Source organism: Geotrypetes seraphini, chromosome 1 (assembly GCF_902459505.1).
Source record: "Geotrypetes seraphini chromosome 1, aGeoSer1.1, whole genome shotgun sequence".
Classification (NCBI taxonomy): domain Eukaryota; kingdom Metazoa; phylum Chordata; class Amphibia; order Gymnophiona; family Dermophiidae; genus Geotrypetes; species Geotrypetes seraphini.
In genome coordinates this window covers 178,924,188-178,947,929 of record NC_047084.1, presented here as the reverse complement: position 1 = coordinate 178,947,929, position 23,742 = coordinate 178,924,188, and the positions used below count along the sequence as shown (strand labels likewise).

Below are 23,742 nucleotides of genomic sequence, written 5' to 3'. Positions count from 1 at the left end.
GCTGGACTCTGTCGGTACACTTTTTACTGACTCTAAGTTCAACTCCATCCAAAATAGCTTCCGACTTCCACTCCACAGCTCTGCTGTTAAGACAAGCCTCCTAAAAGCCCTGAATATATTATCTTTAATTTGTTCCTGCATCTGTTGATGAAAAATACAATTTGAAGATTATTGTGTTGAGAAGAAACTACTTGTTAATTAATGTTTTCTTTCCTTTAGTAAATCCAGAGCAAAGATTGAAGAGGCATGGATGTAACTTAATCCATTTGGATTACTGAAAACTGGGTATTAACTCTGCGAATGCTGACTTCTTAGCAAGGTACTGTCAGTAAAACAATGGATGAATCTGCTTTGTTGGATCTCTTGGAATGCCCTGTTTGCTTGGAGCGTCTGGATGCTTCCGCAAAAGTCTTACCCTGCCAGCATACCTTCTGCAAGAGATGTCTGCTGGGCATTGTGAGCTCACGAAGTGAGCTTCGGTGTCCAGAATGTAGAACTTTGGTAGACTGTGGCGTGGATGAACTTCCCAGTAATATTCTACTGGTTAGGCTACTGGATGGCATCAGACAGAGACCACGGAAAGCAGGCACTGGAAGTAGCTTGACAAACGCATTGAGGGCTCAGAGTGGAACTACAGCGATCTGTGGTACAAAAGATCCTCAGAGTTCTCAAAGTGGACTGCAGCAGCGTGCGCAAGCACGGAGCCCCCCAGTAAGGGTAGGTATCCTGGTGTCGGACCATATTTCTCTGCATCCTCTATGCACAGCAGACTGAAAAAGGAGAAAAAACTTAAGGCTATTAAGGCCTCCTTGTTTCTTTTCCAGAGGCCCAGGATTGGAAAGAGTCCTTCATAAATAAAACCCTAAGGGCTCCTTTTACTAAGCTGCGATAGCGTTTTTAGCACGCGCTGAATTGCCGCGTGCTAGATCTTAACGCCAGCATTGAGCTGGCGTTAGTTCTAGCCGCATAGCACAGGTTTAGCGCGTGCTAAAATCCTACGTGCGCTAAAAATGCTATCGCAGCTTAGTAAAAGGAGCCCTAAGTCTTTATGTAACCTGCTCAGACCTCTGATGGGCGATATATCAAGACTTTAATAAACTTGAAGTTGGATACTGCTTGGTTAGTATCCAGTTTAATGTACATTGCTCTTCTTATTAGTTGTATTGTCTCTGAAGAGGATTCAAAATTGGTATATTTATTTATGTAAAATGATTTATAACCTGCCTATTCACAAATCTAAGCGAGAAACAATCATACAAAATCACAGTAAAAAAACCCCAAACAAACAAACCAAACAAATACAAAATAGCGTATAAGTTAAAAAGAAAACTGTATTAGCTGAAGGCAGATCTTCCTTTTGTATTTGGTGTTGCTGTACTGATTTTGTCTTGAACAAACAACTGGTAACCAAGGTAAATGCCGCTGGTTTTATATCTGATTCTGTTCCTACCAAGAGCCTGTAAGCTAGTTTCTCGCCTTTGTTCCGAAGGCACACTTATATGGTCTGGTTTTCAGGATGTCCAATAATGAATATACATAAGATAGATAGATCTGTGTACACTGGCTCTTTTCAGTGTATGCCAAAATGTCTCATAAGTTTTTGTGGCAGCTCTGAAAACATGACTTTCCAGGTGTGCCTCCAGGACAGGGTTGGAATACACTGTTGCAAGCAATAGATGCACAAATGTAGTACAATGATTAGGAAAACTGGTAATGAGCCAAACTCTTCAGGTAGTGAAGTGTTTTGTTGTGGCAACTGAAGACAACTCCAGCACTGTAGACTAATGTATTTAACCTATTTTGATCTAAGGACAATGTCTATACAATAAATAAATAAGGTGCTTGTATGTTATCAACTGGGCCAGTCCGATGCTCGTAATGGGGAAAACAAACCATTAATTTCTCCATTATTAATCGTACAAGAAAGAATATTTTGAGTGGTCAATCATTAGAAGTACAGTTGTAAGACCACTTCTGAAAACACTATCCCCTTCCTGTCTTCTATATAGGTTGTCCAGATTTTGGCACCCCAAATTTTGTCATGGATCCCAGATGCTCGGGTAAATGAATTAGTCAATTAGGTACTAACATTAAATTACTGGAGTTAATTGAGTATATTGGCACTTAGGGGTCCTTTTATTAAGGTGCACTAACCGATTTAACGCATGCTAAAGGTTATTCTATGGGCGCCTTGGCATTTAGCGTGCGCTAAATCAGTGCACCTTAATAAAAGGACCCCTTAAGAACATAAGAATTGCCGCTGCTGGGTCAGCCCAGTGGTCCATCGTGCCCAGCAGTCCGCTCACGCGGCGGCCCCCGGGTCAAAGACCAGTGCTCTAAATGAGTCCAGCCTCACCTGTGTTAATTTGCAGTAATTTGGAGTTATGCACACATCATGTAAACCAGGGATCTCAAAGTCCCTCCTTGAGAGCCGCAATCCAGTCGGGTTTTCAGGATTTCCCCAATGAATATGCATTGAAAGCAGTGCATGCACATAGATCTCATGCATACTCATTAGGGAAATCCTGAAAACCCAACTGGATTGCGGCCCTCAAGGAGGGACTTTGAGACCCCCTGATTTAAACCGTTCTGAGCTCCCCTGGGAGAACGGTATAGAAAACTGAATAAATTGAAAAAAAAAAAAATGTGCGCTTAAATTTCATAACTCAAACCTCTAAAAGGGCATAGCTATGGAATGGGCATCCGCGGATCAGGGGTGCTCCCAGAAATTAGGTGTCATGTTATAGAACACTAGTAGGGTGGAAGGATTTGCACTAGGTGTCGGCAGGTGTAAGTCTTTGATTCCAAATTTGAGTACAGGAGTCCATGCTAAGCATTTTCTGAATCTGGCTCTACATGTGTAATAGAATAGCTTTTGTTTTTAAATGTCATTGGGGGGGTGGGGTAACATTACAAAATCATTTTTATCTTGTTGGCGTAGTGGGGGAGGTGCAGAGGGTGCGGTCTGCCCTGGGAGCGGTCTTCCTAAGGGCGTGGTGGAACCCCCCTCCTCCTCTCTGCCCGCCCACTCGCTCCTATCCTTGCTGCGCGTGCCCCCCTTGCCTTCCCCTGTACCTTTTTGACGTTCTCTCTGACATTACTTCTGGGACCCGCGCCTAGGAAGTGACATCAAAGGGGGTACGGGGAAAGGGAAGGGGGCCACCGCCCCGATCGCCCCTCATCCTTACTACGCCACTTGAAAGAGCTACTATAATATTGAATGCAGTATACAAGAATGTGTGTTGCTAAGAACACATGATCTCTGTCTACATTTCTGTATAACATGCTTGTAGATATATTTACACCTTCTTTAGAGAATTTTATTTTAGGTGCCTATACTGCCTGCATAAAATAGGAACTTTTTTGGACATTCATAGAAGTGTTCCATGTTGAAATTATTGTTGGGAAATGTTGCATTGTTTTCATAAGCAGTAAAGTCTTCTTCCTGAAAGCTAGTCTTTCAGAACAGTCATTTCACAGAAAGAAGACAGGGCCCCTAATGTTTGCTTGCAAAAGAGTATCTGCTTGTTTGGAGTTGGTTGTTATTTAATGGATTTCAATTAAGCTGCCAGAGTTACTGAAAAAAAAAAGTTACCTTTGGGCTTCAGTTTGTTTGAAAGGTATAATTTTTCATATGAGCTATTTCCACTGACAACATTGGCACAGAGAACCTTGTTAAATAACTGTTTTTCAGGAGTTTATTGTGAATCCCATTGTTGCAGAATTTCAGATGAAGTACTTTTTTTAATAGTTGGAAAATCATATTTCTAGCATTTTTTATACAAATAGTTTTATGATGTATTGCATGCATTTGTTTTCTTTTGGCATTCATATATCTGTAGCTATAGTCACGTATTTTGCTATCAAGACAGCATTTTGTGAATCGGTTAAAGGCAGAAATTGTAAAATATAGTGGCTGAATCAAATTAATCTACTAGCAGTAGCTTAATACTTCATTGAGGCCCTCCTTTACAAAGCTGCACAAGCGTTTTTAGCGCCTGCTGCAGCGGTAAGAACCCCGACACTCATAGGAATTTTATGAGCGTCGGAGTTCTTACCACCACGGCCGGCGCTAAAAGCGCTAGCGCGGCTTTGTAAAGGAGGAGGTAAGTATTGTTAATGAATATTTTTGGACAGGTTGCTCGTCGCGATATAACAAAAACTATTGGCGTAATTCACTAGGAAGACCTTTTGGAAAGCTTAGAGTGTGCTAATGGACATTAGTACACACTTACAATTGCTTAAGGCCTAACTTGGTAGGTGCCTAGAAAAGCAGAACCTACTGCATGCCAGTCAAAGTTAGGCGCTGTTTGTAGAATCATGCCTAGCAGCTTAGGCACTGGTATATTAAGCCAGGTTTATCTTGATCTAAAATACCAGTGTCTTAAGACAGACTGTGCCCGAACTCTGCTCTAAATCTGTCCTTAACCATACCTTGGTGTAGACGTATACATTGAAGTGATAGGCGCCTACCAACTAATTAAATTTTTAAAAATTGGTTTAAAATTGTGTGCTATTATGGCGCTTTCAATTATCAGCATCAATTAAGCCAATTAAAAAAAAATATCGGCTAAGCGTTCCGGTCGAGGTGCCTAAATGTAGGTGTCTTATATAGAATCAGGGCCTTAATGCTGTAATCGGTGTCTTAATTTTGATTCTTGATTACTTTTACAAAGAAATGGTATTTGCAAGATAACTGACTTCTATATTTATTCTGATATAATGATAGGGTAAATTTAGTTGTATTTTGTTAGTTGCACACTGGAATTGTTGCTGTGGGGCTGATGAATTTTTGCTCTGATTTGCTTGCTATAAAGAATATGTCCATTGTGCATCTCCTGGAGATTAGTTCCCTTTCATCCACTAGACTCCTTTTTCCATTTCCATTTCTATTATTTCTAAACCGCAAATACCTTTCAGTTCATTGCTGCGTACAAAAGAGTAAAGAGGCTTTACAATAACAGTGATTTACAAAATTTGTGAAAGACAATATTCTAATAATAAAAGATTACCAGGTTTTCAGTTACCCATAAATCTAACAAAAATAAATGATTTCAATAACTTTCTAAATTACAAATATGAAGAGGACAACATTAACAGCTTTCAAAATTCTTCATCCCAACTAGCAGCCTAAAAAGAAATCAACCTATGTATAAACCTCTTATAAGTATATCCTTTTACCAGTGGAAAAGTGAAAATGGACGTAATCCGGAAAGGACGATTTGTATTAAAAAAAACTAAATTGAGCAATTAAATATCCCGGAACTTGCCCCTGGAGAACATTATAACAAATAGTTCCAAGCTTAAACATGTGGGAAGCTGCACTGGAGGGATTAGGTAGGAAATAGAGAATGACAGAGTGACAAAATTCATCACCGTTCCCGTCCCCGCGGATAACCGCAGGAAACCATCTTCGTGTCATTCTTTAAGGAGAGAGGGAAGAATCAGAGTATGAATGGATTCAACCACTGACCCGCAAGCTTTGCTTTGAAGAATGCTGGTGTAGAAGGACTGAGGTTGAAATAGACACTAGAAAATGATATGGGATTATTTCCCGCGGTTATCTGCGGGGACGGGAACGGTGATGAATTTTGTCACCGTGCCATTCTCTAGTAGGAAACTGAAATCTAAAGCTACAGGATAGTTTGGTCAGAAATAACTCTCATGTGCAGAACTCCAGAGGAGTCTCTGTGTGGATGAGATAATGAGTCTGGGAAGGCGGCTTTAGATTTGTTAAGAACTGGGCAACATTTTGAGTTAGGGGAAGCCTATTCTAACAGGGTAGAATAGATGGTGCTAACTGTTTTTAAAAAGGGAAAGTCGGTGGAGAAAGCTGACGACTCAGTCTTAATCTTATGCTGAATGACACCAAGGATCTGTCAAAACAGAGAAGTTACAGCTTCCTGCTAGAGAAGTTGTGGTAAGGGCTGATAATTCAGATGGATTCTAATGTTTATAATTTTCTATATTAACTGCCAATAAAAGTCAAAAGCATATTTTAATTGTCCATACAAATGCTAGAAGTTTAAAAAAGTTGACCTTTAAATGCTTCTGAAGCACAAATGACCACAAGGCAATTGAAAGGAAGCTCTGGAATGAGGGGGCATAGGATGAAATTGAAAGGGGAGAGACTAAAGAAATACACACACCTACCACTTATGGCCTTCTGATGAACTGGAGATGAATATTGTATCTGAATTCAAAAAAGTTTGGGACAAGTACACAGGCTCTCTAGTGGAGAGGAAGTGATGGTAGACTGGACAGGCCATATGGTCTTTACCTGCCATCATTGTCTGTATATTTGTTTCTGTCTTTCAATGTAATTTTTTATTCTGGAATTAGAATGCCACATTGATTTTCCCGATCCCGTCAAGAAACTGAAATGCTTATGTCTAGATCTTCATTTAGTGTCATATGTTATAACTTTTTAAATCTTATTTTCTCCCCTCTTCTGCCTTTCTTCCAAAGTAGATATATGGGAACTTTAAATTTGTCACCCATATGCTTTGTAATGAAGACCAGAGACCATTTTAGTAGCCTCTCTCTGGACCGACTCTGTCCTGTTTTATATCTTTTAGAAGGAGCAGTTTCCCAAATTGTACACAGCTCTCTGAATGAGGTTTGACCAGAGTCTTAAACAGAGATATACTATCTCTGCCTTTTTATTATTGTCTTATTTTTCTTCCTGTGCTTCCAATTATCCTGGCTTTTGGTGTTGCCTTTTTTACCTATTTGAACATCTTAGGATCCTCAGGGCAGATTGAACTGATGGAGGGGTGAAAGCATTATGTTAAAGATGCAACAGAATAAATTTTCACTAAAAATAATCCCTATCTAAATAAATACAAAACAAAATTCTAAGTGAATAATAGTGCTCATTCACGTTAACACCTCTTAACTCCGGCAACAGTGAATCAAAAGTGGTGTTATTAAATGCATCATAACACTCCCATCCTACCTCCCAAAATGCTTAAAACATATCAGTTGAAAGCCAAAAAGAGAAAAAGGAAAAAAGCACTTATCTTTGTATGATCTTCTCTCCATAATCCAATAGGAGCGCAGACGTCATGAGCAGTAGATTCAGTAAAATGTGGGGGGTTACAACCCCCCACACCCCCCACAATGCCCCCACAACGCGGCGCAATGTCTATTAAGTAAAGTGGGGGGGTTCCTCCCACGCCCCCCCCCGTCGGAGCCCTAAAAACAGTAATTTTGAGCAGCATGCGCCTCCGCGCTGCGCTCAATTGTCTGGGCGCGCCTTTGTCCTGGCGCGCTTTTGACCTGACACCACCAAAATGCGCTTCTGAAGGAGTGCGACCAAAAGGGCAAAGTCCTTTCTGTGGATGGAGGGGAGAGGTCATTGGGACTTTGTGGCTCTTTACAGGATATAAGAATAAGGAATGATGGCAGTGAAATATAAACGAATATTCAACACCCTTTTCACGTATGCTGCCACCAGAACCTGGAACATCCTTCCAACGCCCATAAAAACTGAACGGAACTACCTTACCTTCAGGAAAAGACTGAAAATATACTTGTTTGATAAATTTCTCACTGCACAGTAACTCTGCCTACCCTCCAATCCTGGCACCAGCAAATATCCTTGCCCATTTGCATGTTCCTCAATACAGTGGTGAGCCATTAACCCTCCCCTCCCAAGCAACTGTACCCAATTTTCCTTGATGATATTGTGTCTCCTCTTTCCTCGGCCTCCAAAGCGTCAAATCTGTCCTGCTCTCTCTGGGCAGCTTCTTGCAACAATTTAACCTTCCTTTGCAACAGGGGTCTCAAAGTCCCTCCTTGAGGGCCGCAATCCAGTCGGGTTTTCAGGATTTCCCCAATGAATATGCATGAGATCTATGTGCATGTACTGCTTTCAATGCATATTCATTGGGGAATCCTGAAAACCCGACCGGATTGTGGCCCTCAAGGAGGGACTTTTGAGATCCCTGCTCTACAACGTAATGTAATCTTCCCCATGTCCCTGCATTGACCTCTTACTTTGTAAATTGCCTTGAACCTGCACTGGATAAGTGCAATTCAGAAATTCTGATTAGACTAGGTTATAAGGTTGATGTCTACCATGAAGCCTCTGTAGTGCATGTTCAGGAAAATGTTTTTGAAATCACAGGAAAGCTATTGAAAGCCATCGGTATTGGATGAAAAATCCCTCAAATGTTTTATTAAGCCCAGTAGTTCCTTTCCTTCTATCCCGTTCTGTTGGTTTCCTGTGCTTAGGTTCCACCAGTTTTGGTTCAACAGTTTTTTTTCAAGAAAAGGATCTGGGTGTCATCATAGACAATACGATGAAATCTTCTGCCCAATGTGCAGCGGCAGCCAAAAAAGCAAATAGGATGCTAAGAATTATTAAAAAAAGGATGGTTAACAAGACTAAGAATGTTATAATGCCCATGTATCGCTCCATGGTGCGATCTCATGTGGAGCCTGGGCCAATTAGGCCTTAGGCTTAGCGGGGATGGGCCGGAAAGGGACAGGCCCGCCTCATTTCAACGAGGCGGGCCTGCTGACTGGACGGTAGCAAGACCCGTCTGTCTGGCCAATGATTAAAGGTTAGTGGGAGGTTGGGGAGGGACTGGGGGGGGTCCAGAGGAGGGGGGTCCTCTGGCAGGAGGGGTTGGGCACCCTCCTGATCGGGAGACATGGGGGGGCATCACTCTGACAGGAGGGGTTAGGCACCCTCTTGCCAGCGATTGTCGGGGGTGGGGAGACAGGCAGCCACAGCCGCTATACCTATTGCGGCAGGGAGATCCCTTGCTGCAATAAGTGTAGCGGCCGCATCTACTGTAACCCGATTCTGTAACCAGCGTCTGTAACATGGACGTCGGTTACAGAATTGGGGTTCATGTAGGCTCGATTCTGTATAGGACGCCCCTCCTGGGCGTCCTATACAGAATCCGGGTCAAAGTGTTCAGCGCCCAAATCTCCTGCACATGAGCTGCCAAAGACTGTTAAGGGACCATCATCACACTTCTTTGTCCCCATCTATGAAGCTAATACTTATCTGTTTAAATGCAGGCACTACAGTGCCTCAGCTGAAATATGAAGATCTGCTTTCGAAGTGGCTCTGCAGGAAAACTCAACCAAGTGAAACACAACTCTCTTGCTCAAAATCCGATTGCTGTAATGTTCTGCTCCTCTCTACCCTGTTTCGCCAATACGGCATCATCAGGAGGGGTAGCATAATGTGTTTAAACTAAAAACAAAAGAAAATACACAAATATTGCTCATGCTCAAACCATCACATGCCATCAAAACAATATATGTTCAAACAGCACAAACTAAATTTCTCAATATATGTATATATTGCACACACCAAGAAGAGAACATAGAAGAGCTATAACTGAGAATCAATGAATATTTGAGTTGTATTAGACATCAGCGAATGCCAGCTCCATTGACTGAACATTGGGTGCAAGCAGCGCACAGGGAAAGTGCGGAAGGGATCAGATGGTTTGCGGGGATGGGGTGGAGACGGGGGACAGAGCTATTGGGGATGGGGCAAATTTTTTCCCCATGTCATTCTCTACTCAAAGTACTGTAGTTTTAAATAGAAAGAAAAGATAGGAAGTTTTCACTTTTTTGTTTGTCATCCATCCCACTATTCCGTCTCCACTACCATATCCAACATTTCTCCCTCTCATCTCTCTCTATTCCATGCATCTGTACCTCACATCTCTCCCACCACCATATCCAGTCTATCTTTTCTCCCTCCCTATGCTCAACAATTCCCTATTCCCAACAATTTCTTTTCTTCCTCCCTATGTCCAATTCAATTCACCGCTTTCTTCATTTCTCCATGTACACTATCTCTTTTCCTCTCACTCAGACCCATGCCCAACAATTCTCCCTTTCTATTCCCTCCCCACCTCGGCATCTCTTTCCCTCACTCCCTCCATTGTTCCATCCTATGTCTCCCTCTTTTATTTCTTCCTTTCATCCTTTGTCCGAAGTTTGTGCTCCCTCCCTTCCTTCTTTGTCCCAAAGTGACCCTCCTCCTCCCTTCCATGTCCCAATGTGCCCCTCGTTGTCTTTCTCTCCGTTCAGCATCCTGAATTTGTGCCTCCATGCCTCCTGTGGGTGTTTACCTCCTCTGGCTGGCTGAGGCTGCCTCCTCACAGTTGCACTTCTCTTTGCAAAGCCATGAGCCGCGGCTTCCTCCCTCTCACGTTAAGAGCCAGTGGGCTATGTGAAGGAGCCGCTGCTTGCAGCTTTGCAAAGAGAAATGCAACCTGGAGAAGGGAGCCTCAGCTGGCTAGATGAGGTAAACACCCGCGGGAGGGAGGAAGGCACGAATTTGGGATGCAGAATGAGGGAAAGATGACGAGGGGTGCGGTGGGACATGGAAGGGAGGAGGTGGGTTGCATTTGGACAGGAAGGGATGAAGAAGGGGCGTGTTGGCACAGGAAGAGAGAGGCAGCACCCCAGTTCGTAAATACGAGTTCGACGTAAGTTGGGTGTTTTTAAACCGGGGACTGCCTGTACTTTGAACTCTCTGGAGAGAGAAAAAAATGTACACCAGTTTGAGAACTTTTGAGTTCATAGACGGTATGTACCGTAAATTGTGTATTCTTAATTTTCATTTAGGATTACAATTTACTACTGTAAGAGCCAAGCTATGAGTCAGTGATCTAGTGATGCAAAACAAGTGAATTGTACATATATAACAGCAGGTAATGATTTGTAATGTAAGTAGAAGAGACCAGATGGTAGGTAAAGATGAAGTGTTAGCATCTCGTTGATTATGTAATGTTAAGCAGTGGTGTTTCCCATTATGTGTAGGTGGGAAAATTGTTACTAGAAGCTCACTGTTAAGGAACATGATCATTTGAAAAAATGCATTGTTCTATTCATATTTGGCATGTAGGAGCTTATTATAGATTTATACTGTGCACTGTTGTTTCTGTTATTTTTCTATGAAAGCTTGGAACTTACTGTCTTCACTGTTAGACATGCATTGTGCTGATATAATTGATGTGCATGGTTTAGTAGAATCAGTACAGTATTTAGTTGGTTTTACACACATTGCTTGGAAATTGTGTTACTGTGAAAAATATACAGGGTTTTTGTCTCCAGGTTTTCAGAGTTATAGGAAGTGTGAGGAGGTATCTTTTTTTAAAATTATTTTTAAATCGGAATGCAAAGGGACAGACGTTTTAGAAAGAGGAGAGAGATGCCACTTTAGAGAGACAATACATAGAAATGAGATAATGATGAGCCATCTGTCTACTCTACTACCATCGTGACTTTTTCTTTCCCCAAGAGATACTATATGTGGTCTCTCAATTTATTCATAGTATAAAGGCAACTGAGCTATTGAAAATTATTTGCATATAATTTAATACTAAACTAAGATTACTTTTATTTTTACCCATTTACTCTGTTTTATAAATATTTTCTTGGGGAGTAGCTTTTGGATTAGGTTCCTTTTCACTCTTATGTTTGGGTTTTTTTGGGAGGGGAGAGGTGGAGAAGTAGACAGAAGCTATAAAAAGATGCTAAAGACTGGATGATGAGAAGGAGAGATGACATTTGAGAAGCAGAAAAATAAATTAGAGAAAGCTGAGCATGAAAAATTAATGTCTGAGGGGAGGAAATGAAGATAGGAGGATAGAAAAGAAATGGGCTTCTTGTCCATTTGCCTAGATGGTGAAGTAAGAGGATAGAAGAAACTAGGACCAATATGATTAGAAAAATAAGATCACCAGACAAAAAAAAAAGATAGAAAACGTAATTTTATTTTTCATTCATTGATTGGAATATGTCAGTTTTGGGAATAGACATCTGCTATCTTTATATTTTGGACATTACAGAAGGAAATGCATCTATTTTTCTATTTCTTTGGCTTCTTGAAGTTTCTTGTTTTTAATTTTTACTGTATATTTGTACTTTGTGACTACATCCTGTATTTGGAAGGGGTCTAGTTAGCTTTTCTTATTATATGACAGTATAGAAATTGACATGGGGAAAACATTTGTCCCCATCTCTGTCCCGTCCCCGCGAGCTCCTTCCCGTCCCGTCCCCGCAAACCATCTGAATCCATCCACATAAGCCTTGAATAGTTTTATACTGAACTTATTTTATTAAAGTATAAAAAGAAACAATATTCTGTACAATTGTCATTTTATAAATCAAAATTCTGGCTGCCGAACTAGAGAAAGAGATCTTCAGCTGGCAGGGCTTTGTTTATAAATGTTTATCATCACAACTAATATACTACTTTATCCTAAAGCAAAAAAAAATAAAATAAATAGAATTCTTTTTTATATCTTTTGTCTGGTTTCTGCTTTCCTCATTCAATTCCTTCCATCCACTGTCTGCCTTCTCTCCGCCTCTTCCATATGCTCTGTTACTGTGCCTCTCCTTTCCATCTCACCCTTCACCCTCCCCCCCATTGGTGTGGCACCCATCTTCTTCCCTCTGCTCCCCCCATAGTCTGGCATCTCTGTCTTCTTCCCTTCCATCTTTCCTTCCCTCCTCCAGGTGGTTTTTAGCATCTCTCTCCTCCTTTCCTCCCCTCAGATCTGGTATCTGTCTCCCCAGTCCAGCATGTGCCTTTTTTTTCTTTATCCCCTCCTTCCATCCAGTTCCCTTCAGTGTCTTCTGCCCACTCTCTCTTCCCCAGTTCCCTTCAGTGTCTTCTGTCCACTCTCTCTTCCCCAGTTTCCTTCAGTGTCTTCTGCCCATTCTCTCTTCCCCAGTTCCCTTCAGTGTCTTCTGTCCACTCTCTCTTTCCCAGTTTCCTTCAGTGTCTTCTGCCCACTCTCTCTTCCCCAGTTCCCTTCAGTGTCTTCTGTCCACTCTCTCTTCCCCAGTTTCCTTCAGTGTCTTCTGCCCATTCTCTCTTCCCCAGTTCCCTTCAGTGTCTTCTGTCCACTCTCTCTTTCCCAGTTTCCTTCAGTGTCTTCTGCCCACTCTCTCTTCCCCAGTTCCCTTCAGTGTCTTCTGCCCATTCTCTTCCCCAGTTCCCTTCAGCATCTGTTCCTCTCCACCCCCGTCTAGCACCCTTTGTATGGTCCAGCAGCCCCCTCCCTCCCGCTCATCAGGGTTCGAGCATCTCCCTCTTTTCCTTCCCCTTACCTTCACTGGCAATTTTTAATTTTCGCTCAACAAGCGAAGTTGCGTTTGGCTGCCGGAAACTACTCCTCTGACACAACTTCCTGTTTCTGGTTGCATCGGAGGAGAACTTTCCGGCATCCACACGTGACTTGAAGGCTCTGGCTGCTTGTTGAGTGAAAATTAAAAATCGCCAGCGAAAGATAAGGGGAAGGGAGGGAGGGAGATGCTCGGATGGCGACGATTGTTAGGAAGGAGGGAGGGGGGCTACTGGACTGTGTGATCGGTGACAATGCGCGCTCTCCCTTTACTGCAGAGACAAGGCTATTCACTGCTCCACGGGGCGGTGAATGGCCTTGTCCCCATACCTGCGGCGACCACTTTTTTCCCCCACCGTTTTGGTGAGTAAGAGCCACCATTTCATTCTCTAGTACAGTATTCCAGATTGTTCAGTTTTTCTCAATAGGGCTCACTGCAATGCTGCCTTTTTCTAAAACTGGCGGCAGCTATTTAGGGAGCAGTGAAGGGCTGGGTAGGAGCTCAAAAAGCTTGCTCTTGCTTTTTGGGTGTGCCACTGGCCACAAGATCTGAGGTAGCCATTCAGGTAGGGAGGGGCTCAGCGCGTGACAGGAGCATGGAAAGCTCACTCCTGCTCATACACCGCTGGACCACCAGGGATGCGAAAAAAGGTATGCGGGGGGAGTGGGGTAAAAAAATTGTTAGAATCGGCCGGGACAGAAGACAGGAGGGACCCCTCTTGTCCCTGCATACCAGGTCATACGGCAGGTCGGCAGAGGCTTGCAGCATGTCTGGGAGGGAGTCGGATGGTCACTTAGTGATGACCAGAATATAGGATGAGACCTTCAGTTTTGGGCCATTTTTTGGCCCAAAAATCTTGTCTTATATTCAAGTATATACGGTAATTTAGCTCAAGCAATTTTTGTTGAGTATAACCAATGCTGGCAAAGTTATTTTTGATTGTAACCACATATGGAAAAAACAATATATCAAGTCCCATCCCATCCCATTTTATGCAATGAGAGCCTGTGGCAAAATAACCTGACTTAACAGGGTAACTTTCACCCTTAGTCTTTTGGGGGAGTTTTATTTGGAATAACCATATTGAATATGTATGAGATGTACAGTTGTGCTCGTAAGTTTACATACCCCTGGCAGAATTTGTCTAAGATGTGTACCATTTGTGGAAAATATGAGTAATCAGACAAAACATATTTCTTTTATTTTTCATGTGTTTCAGATTAAAACATTATGCATCACAGAAGAGCACAATCCATTGCAATGAAGGAAAAAAATAAAATGGTTCTGCTCGAATGTTTCTCATATACCCTTAGGAATGGGGTGGTGGGCCTCTGCTAGGTCACCAGGGCAAGTAACCTGTGACTTGGGGATGGGGGGTGGTCAGGGGAGCTGGGATGGAACCAGTAAATTTTTTTAAAGTCTTTTTTTTTGGGGGGGAGGGGGTACATTACATTACCAGACTTTTTAGGGGAAACCCATTCAGGGCAGTGTGATTGGGTTGGAAAGAGAGAGAAGGGGAGCCATTAAGAGTGACGTAGTAAGAGAGGGGGCAGACTGCCCTGGGTGCCATCTTCATGGGGGCATCAGTGCCTCTCCTCCTCTCCACCCTTCCCCATGTACCTCTTTTAAATGTTTACCGGCTCAAGCACCATCTTTTACTTACTGCTCGCGCTGGCATCGGCTCCCTTCTGACATCATTTCTGGTCACGGGACCAAGATGTGATGTCAGAAGGGAGCCGACATTGGCACAAGCAGCGGGTGCAAGATGCTGCTTGTGCTGGAGAACATTTCAAGAGGTGGACAGGGGCGCTCAAGTGGCAGGAAAGAGTTGGGGGTGGGGAAGAGTAGGGGGGCACGCTCAGCTCGGCGATGCTGGGCGCCACTGCCCCAGGCGCCAACCTCCCTCACTACACTGCTAGCCACTAAATACCTGTTCTCCTATCAACCCTTCTAACACTGTCCCAGACCTGGTGGAAAGTTTCTGGTGCTAAACATGCCTGAGAGAGTTTTTTTGGGCATAGCTGTGAGATAGTTAATGAAGGCATTTAAATGTGGTTTGCATGAATGGTTTCAGCTTCCACACTAAAATCATTAGAGCATTCAGCGCACCACAATGGCAAACCTGGCACTAACTCCCTTTTAGCGCTACATTAGGTTTGAGCATTGTTTCCCTGAAAGCTAGCTTCATTAAGGCCTGATTTGCAATGAAGATCACAAAGGTTGCTAAGACAGGCTCTTACTCAATATCCTGTTTTATATTTTAATTAGGGTTGCACATTTAATGCAGTAATAATGCAAGTCAATTTAAAGTGCATTAACACCCTTTGTCTCCTCTGCTCTGCCCTGCCACCTGCTGCTGCCCCTGCTTGCCACAGTCCACTATAAACTTTTTATAGTCTGCCAGCATTGCTAGTGATTAAAGCAGAGCACTGCTGGCAGGTTCTCCAGCTCCAGTCTCTTGTGGCCTCTTCAGTCCCTGCTACACCGGAACAGGAAATTACATCGGTCGTTCTGGTGTAGCAGGATACATCCACCTTCCGCCGTCTGCCACCTTCCTCCGGCAGCGCCCACTATAGTCCACTATATCCCCTCCCTCTAACCTTATATAGCCTGCCGGCAGTGCTAGTGATTAAAGTAGAGCTCTGCTGGCAGGCTTACCAGCTCCAGCCTCTAGCGGTCCCTACGTCGGAACAGGAAGTTAGATCAGCTGTTCCAGTGTAGCAGGGACTAGAGAGATCGCGAGAGACTGTGGAGTCGGCGAGCCCACTGATAGTTCTCTACTTTAATCACTAGCACTGCCAGCAGGCTATAAAAGGTTATTTAGAGGGAGAGAAGGAAAAAGAATGACCCGATCTGACCAGGGAGGGAGGAGGGCAGGCAACCATTGAGGGAGAGAGAAAGAGACACCTAGCCACGGAGAAGGAAAGGGAGGAGAATATCACAGGAAGATTTGCTGAGAGAAAGAGGTGCAGATGGGGAGGGGGTAAGGACCAGATGTTGGAAATAGAGATGGGAAAAATAAGGGAGATGGTGACAGAGGAGAGAAGGAGAGAAATGGTGAGCACAGAGTGTTGGGGAGAAAGAGGGGAGGGAAGAGAGTGTATTCATGGAAGGGCAAAGAAAGGAAGGGGAGGGAGATGATGGTCCCTATGAATGGCAGGGAAGGGAAGAAAAGAGAAGACAAAAAGTAGATAGATTTGAAGAAGAGGAAGAAAAATAGAAGTAAATTTGATCGTGAAAGATGGATATAGAGCAATTATGTTTAAGTATTTTTTATTAAAAAGAGAATGCAAGTAAATCACATAGCAGTGAAATCCAAAACCTGTTACATATGCACAATTCAAACCCCCACCATCCCTCCACCCATATCCCCCTCCCCACCAACATCAACAGCATCAACATCCAACAATCTGACATGTGGCGTGTGACCCCCTTCACAAATTCAGTAATCGTCCACGAGCCTGGGGTGTAAGGTCCATCCAAAAGCGTTCCCAAATCTGACAGAAGCGGCGACCTGGTCCCAGGTCAAGATCACCAACCTGTCTCCGCTGCAAAGAAGCATGCACTATCATCAATGATCTCCATTGACTGTAAGTTGGTGGATCCCGGGATAGCCAATTGGTCAAAATGGCTTTCTTTCCCAGAAGCACAGTCCTTGCTACAAAAGCTGTCATCCCTTTCAATTTTGGTGTGGTTATACTATAATATCCAAATAACGCTGTGGGCGTAGGAGCCCAATGTCTACCCCAGACAACGCCAGAAGTGAAGAATCAGAGGACAGGTCCAAAGCATGTGTTCCAAAGAGGCATGGGCCTGTGCGCACTTGGGCAGTTATGAGTAGGGGTGATTCCCATCCGAGCTGCTCTTTCAGGGGAAATGTAAAGCTGCCAAACTACTTTCAAATGTAGTTCCCAGTGAGTAACATTGGCAGACACCCTCTTGATGGTTTTCAGCACCTGTCGTACCTATTCGGCTGTCAAAGAACACTGCAGGTCTTCCTCCCAGGAAGCCACCAAAATATCCAGATTAGGTCCCGCTTGACAATCCCGGAGGCCCAGTAAATGAAATTTAAGAGGGATCATCTGTTGAGCTGAGAGACTATAGAGCTCAGAGAATGCTTCATGACTGTCCTCAGTGAGATGTTCAACTGGCAGAGACTGAACATAATGTCGTATCTGGTAATAAGCAAATATGTCAATGGCTGGTAGGTCAAACGTAAGACATAATGTTGCAAAGGAAGCCAGGAGTCCATCCTCCAAGTACAACTGGAATAAATATCGGAGGCCCTTTACAGCCCATCGTTGAAATGAAACATTTTGCAGTCCCGGCACAAATGCACCAGTGCCCTGAATGGGCAAATAGAGCAGAAATTAAAGAGGACATAAAAAGAAACAGTGAATAGACAGACAGGGAAGCAGAACCAGAGATGTGGAACAAGATAAGAACATAAGTTTTGCCATTGATGGGTCAGACCAGTGGTCCATCGTGCCCAGCAGTCCGCTCACGTGGCGGCCCTTAGGTCAAAGACCAGTTCCCTATTTGAGTCTAGCCTTACTGACATATGTTCTGTTCCAGTAGGAACTTATCCAACCTTGTCTTGAATCCCTGAAGGGTGTTTTCCCCTATAACAGCCTCCAGAAGAGATTTCTAGATTTCTACCACTCTCTAGGTGAAGAAGAACTTCCTTATGTTTGTACAGAATCTTTTCCCTTCCAACTTTAGCGAGTGCCTTCTCATTCTCTTCACCTTGGAGAGGGTGAACAATCTCTCTTTCTCTACTTAGTCAATTCCCTTCAATATCTTGAATGTTTCAATCATATCCCTTCTCAGTCTTCTTTTTTCAACGGAGAAGAGGCCCAGTTTCTCTAGTCATAATAACATGAGAACATAAACAATGCCTCCGCTGGTTCAGACCTGAGGTCCATCATGCCCAGCAGTCCTCTATCTCGTGCAGTAATCCTCTATCTCGTTGTATGGCAACTCCCCCAGTCCCTTAACCATTTCAGTTGCTCTTCTTTGGACCCTTTCGAGTAGTACTATGTCCTTTTTCATGTGTGGAGACCAGTGTTGGACACAGTATTCCAGGTGGGGGCGTATCATGGCCCTGTATAAGGGCATGATAACCTTTTCAGATCTGTTTGTGATCCCCTTCTTAATCATTCCTAGTATTCTGTTTGCCCTTTTCGTCGCCGCTGCACATTGCGCAGACAGTTTCATTGACTTGTCTACAAGTACTCCCAAGTCTCTTTCCTGGGGGCTCTCTCCGAGTATAGCACTGGACATCTAGTATTCGTGCATCACTTTGCACTTATCCATGTTGAACCTCATTTGCCATTTCATGGCCCATTCCTCGAGCATAGTTATGTCTCTTTGTAGGTCTTCGCAATCCTTCTGTGTCCTTACTACTCTGAATAACTTTGTATTGTCCACAAATTTATACACCTCACTCGTGCCAATTTCTGGGTCATTTATAAATATGTTGAAGAGCACAGGCCTGAGCAACGAACCCTACGGCACTCCACTCGTGATGCTTTTCTAATCCAAGTATTGCCCATTACCCCATTCTCTGTTTCCTATCCGCCAACCAGTTTTTAATCCACTTGAGTATATATCACCCTCGATTCCATGGCTCGCAATTTTTCAAAGTAGATGTTCATGCGGAACCTTGTCGAACGCCTTCTGAAAATCTAGATATATGATGTTGACCGGGTCACCCGTGTCTATCTGCCCATTTACTCCTTTGAAGAAGTGCAGTAAGTTTGTCAAGCAAGATCTTCCTTTGTTGAAGCTGTGCTGGCTGGTCCTCATCAGTTTGTGTCTGTCAAGGTGATTGATGATGTGGTCCTTTATCAGCGCCTCTACCATCTTTCCTGGTACTGAAGTCAAACTCACTGGTCTATAGTTTCCTGGATCTCCCTTTGAACTTTTCTTGAAGATCGGCATAGCATTTGCCACTTTTCAGTCTTCTGGAATCTTTCCTGATTTGATCGACAGATTGGCTATTAGTTGGAGTAATTCAGCTATAACCCCTTTCAGTTCCTAGATTACCCTTGGGTGGATGCTGTCCGGTCCCGGTGATTTATCGTTTTTAAGCCTATCAATCTGTCTGCATACCTCTTCTAGACTGACCGTTGACCCTGTCAGTTTCCCATCTTCATTTCCTGTGTATAGCCTGTCGGCTTCCGGTATATTGGATATATCGTCTTCGGTAAATACAGATGCAAAAAATGTGTTCAGTTTGTTGACGATGGCTGGTCATCTAACAGCCTCACCGCTTCCTTTGCGGGTCATTTCCCCTTAATATATCAAAAGAACAGCTTAAAGTTTTTGGCCTCCTTGGCTATTTTTTCTTCATAGTCTCTTTTGGCCCCTCTTACCGCCTTATGGCACTTGCTTTTGATGTTGCCTGTGCTTTTTCCAGTTTTCTTCTGTTTTTCCCCTTTTCCATTCCTTAAACAAAGTTTTCTTGTCTCTGATCGCTTCCTTTACCACTACAGATAAAAGGTAAGTTTTTTTTAATTTTTAGTTTAGTAAGGAGGGTAATGGGATTTGATATGTCAGTTTTGAGAATTTATGTCTGCTATGTATATATTACGTAATTTAATTGCGTGATCAGAAATTTTAATAACTATTAATTGTGCGATTAAAAATTATAATCGATGTACAGCCCTAATTTTAATTTAAGATAGTGATAGAAGGGAAATGACGTCTGAAAGTTGTTTGAAATGCTGTTTAAACAGCCGTGGTGTACAGCAATTGGTTGCTGTGGTTTCCTGAATAACAGGTATAGAGATTGTTTCCAGCATATGGTTTCCAATACTTGGTCCTTGCCTATTTGATGTAATAAAAGTTGGAAAAAAAGACAAAGCTTTTCTCTTTATTGACAGAGGTTTGAGAGAAAGGGGAATTAGAGGGGTTATGTGCCTGGTTTTAAGCTTATGTGCCTGGTTTTGAAAGGCAACTACAGAGTCATAAGCAATTTTTGAGAATTATAATTACTGGTGCAGCTTTGGATAAGCAAAAGTAATAAGGGAGAAACAAGAAACTTCTGCATGAAAGATTTAAAACACAACAGAGACATGGGTATACATATATACTGGATACTCAGCAGCCCACAGAAAAATGGTTAGCACAGATTGGAAAATTGTGAGCACTAGTGTCAATCAGTGGGGTAGCAAAGGTGAGAGGTGCCCGGGGCGGTGGCGTCCCTCCCCTCTTCTCTTCCCCGCTCCCCCCTGACACACGTGCCCCATCCCTCTAACTTTCCCAGCACGAGCAGCATCACAAACTTGCTGCCTGTGTCGGCGTTGGCTCTCTATCTGTCATCACTTCCTCGGCCTGCAAGTGATGTCAGAGGGAGAACTGATGCAAGTGCGAGCAGCAGGTTGGCGTTGCTACTTGCACCCCGAAGAGCTAGAGGTACGGTGGTGGTGGGAGGGAAGGAATGAAGGTGCATGGGTGGAGGAGTGGGAAGGAGCAGGGGATGAAGAGAAGGTTGGGTGCCGGTGCCCCCCAAGATGGCGCCTGGGGCTTTCCGCCCCCCCTTCTACACCACTGGCATCAATCATCAAAGTTTCTGCCTTACCTATTGTAACATTCAGCCAGTGAAGAGAGACAGAATTAAAAATGCTTTCCAGGCATGGCTGGAGCCAGGGTATTGTTTGTGTGGGCTCACTTTGAGGCAAGCAGAATGAGCAACCAGCCACTTTATTCAGCGAGAGGCCAAGGGATCTCTCTTGTGTGTATTTTGTCCCCTTTCTAAATCTCTTCCCATCTCTATCAGTCTTTTTACTCCATTTTCTTTCTTTACGTTATCCTCCCTTGTTCTTTTATTCTCCTGCTTCAGACTTTCGTTCTATCTTTCTCTTAATTGTATACCTATTGCATACCTTCTTAGTCAAGTAGGAAAAAATAGGTGAGTTTGAGGGCAGAACCTTAAATTTGGGATCCCTGATTTCTACTTTGTCTATAAAAACCAAAAGAAATCACCTGTGCAAATATTTCAGTAAATAACTCTTCTATAAATGAGTTCCTTAGATTTTCATGTTGAGTAGGTTATAGTTTTTGTGACAGGAAGTAAAAACTACACATTACATGGCAAGTTAACTTATTATTGGAGTGAAAAAAGTTCTCATTACTTGGTGGCCAAAATTTGATTCCTAGAATCTTCCTTCAGATCGACTGGCAGAACCATTGCTGCTGTGACCTCAAGTAGTCTATGCTGCCTGGCTGTGCAGAGTTGCCGCTATTGTGGCTTGCAAAGATTAGAAGATAGGATACGCAGGATGAAGCAAAGACACAAAACCCCCCAACAACAACAAAAAAGCAAAAAGATATACAGTACTCCCCCGATATTCATGGGGGTTCCGTTCCAGGAACCCCCGTGAATCTTGAAAAACCGCGAATACGGTTTTTCGTGGGGGAGACCGGAGAGGGCAGCAGGAGAGAGCAGCCGGAGTGCCGGCGACTGCAGGAAATCACTCGTATGCTCCGACCGCCTCTTCCTGTACTAAGTCGGGCCTTACCAATCAGGAGCTGCGTGCATTCTCTCACCATTTTCCTTAGAAGATAGAGGAGGAGAGGAGTTTCTACTGCAATGGACAGAACAATGAAAAGCTACCCTGCTCCTGCTCCCTGTCCTCTTATTTCCACTGAGATGCCAGTGTGTGGCACAGGGGTTAGAGCTACAGCCTCAACACCTTGAGGCTATGGGTTCAAATCCCTCGCTGCTTCTTGTGACCCTGGGCAAGTCACTTAATCCCCTCATTGCCCCAGGTACACAAGATAGAGTTTGAGCCCACTGGGACAGATAGGGAAATTTGATAAAGTACCTGAATGCAAACCACTTAGGATATAAGCGGTATATAAATAATAAAAATAAATAAATAAATTTCTGGATGATAAAGTGCAAGATAATAGAGCTTATTTACTGGTACTGGTAACAGGTGTGGAAAGATATTTAGAACTGGCACCAGCTTAGAATTTTTAGAAGACAGGGAGATTTTTGTTCTTAACTAATTTTTTTGTTTTACCTCTTTTCTGTTGCTGTTTTATTTGGGGTGGGTTGCTGCTTCTTTAGCTCCCCCCCCACTTTTGAGTCTCTTTTCTCCCCCCTCCTCCCCCTCGGTTGCCTTCTCTCTTCAGCTTTGACTTAGCTGCAGTGGCTTCTCCTTGCAGGCACTTGGCACCAAGTTTTAGGCACCCAGAATTTCTCCAACCCATAAAGTATAAAAGGTTTATTAGAAGAAGGCTTTGAGAGTTTTGCAGATTGAAAGCTGAGCTCTTTAGCAGAAACTTCAACAATTGTCCTGCTCTATGGCAAAAGTGAACACATTTCTTATTAGGTCTTGTAGTGTCAGCACATTGTGTTTTGGCAGTACAGCTGTTAAAATTGGCAGAATCTTGCTGGGTATTTTGCACTCCTTTGGCAGATTATATTAGCTATACTGTATGTGAAAAAGAAGAACTGTTATATTACTTCTGCTGTAAAAACTACAGGAGAGAGCCTGTGAATGTAGGCTCTGGTATGACATGCTATTTATGGCTTGGATTATATGTCTAATTTATACTTTTATCAACATGCATGGTTCTTGGGAGACACTGTGGGCTGCGTTCCAGAATTATTACTCATGCAAATGTGCAAACTATAGTGTGTAGTGGCCAACAGGAAATACATTTGTTTTGGCATTAAAAACCATAGTCAAGAAGTTTGTTCTAAATGGTGTACTCAAGAGCATTTCATGTTCCTTTTCAGCTTGAGAACATCTGTAACCTTCATTAGATTTGAACCTGTTACGGTATATACTGTATTATACTTGCATATCATTTGAGAGCAGTGAAGCAGTTCTGAGAGCAGATTACATTTCTTTGTAAAGGAAACTACCTTTGTTCTGTGTCATCAGCTCGTTTCTTGCAGGTGAGGTCATTTTGCGCTGAATGCTCTCTTCCTTTTACAAGGAGTTCCAGGCCACGCCCTCCACATTCCATGGCTCAGATTGTAAAGAGAAGCTTCAATATCTACCTGTACATTAAAAGCTTCTGAAGGACCAGAGCCAAATTCACAGGCTTTTTGAACCATGAATGGACAATACGTCAGTATGCGTTTGTATTTGATATGGTCTGTTAAAGGACAAAAGAGCTATTATGTTTTACAAGACTTTCAAGTTATTGGAGTAAGCGGAAGAAGGTTGTCGGCCTGTTCTCAGCCCATCAGTAAGGTTGGAATCAGAGGCTGAGTAGTTTCTCAATTATTATCTAGTTTGATTAGGCACAGTTTATCACCAGATCCAGACAGGCTGCTACTGATAAAAAAATAAACCAAAATTGGTATTTGATCTGGGGTGGGGTTGCCAAGAAAATTGGGAAACATGATAGATTTTTAAAAAATGTGGCATATGCAGGCAAAAACAATGACGTGTTTATCTTACTGTAATTAAAAAAAAAAAAAAAAAAAAAAAAAAGTGGCTTTTAAGTGCCCAGATCTCTTAAGCCGTTCATGGACAATATTATCCTCCATTATCTTGACTCCTTTACAGTCCGAGTTAATGTTAGCTGATACAAGTGTCCCCTCCTGAGGAAGAGTCGAAACTCGAGTCGGGGGGGGGGGGGTTCATCGGTTTTAAACACATT

The 23,742-nt window shown here is 43.1% G+C and overlaps 1 protein-coding gene across 4 annotated transcripts in view; it reads left to right on the top strand.

The window, feature by feature from the left end:
• Positions 1 to 23,742, top strand: part of SH3RF1 (SH3 domain containing ring finger 1) — a 238,819-nt gene that overhangs the window by 11,952 nt on the left and 203,125 nt on the right. For all 4 annotated transcript variants that reach the window (XM_033942181.1, XM_033942153.1, XM_033942174.1 and 1 more), the window contains exon 2: positions 220 to 717. In XM_033942181.1, coding sequence (XP_033798072.1) covers positions 337 to 717 — 381 coding nt within the window. In that variant the 5' untranslated portion in view covers positions 220 to 336. The remainder of the gene's footprint in view (positions 1 to 219; positions 718 to 23,742) is intronic.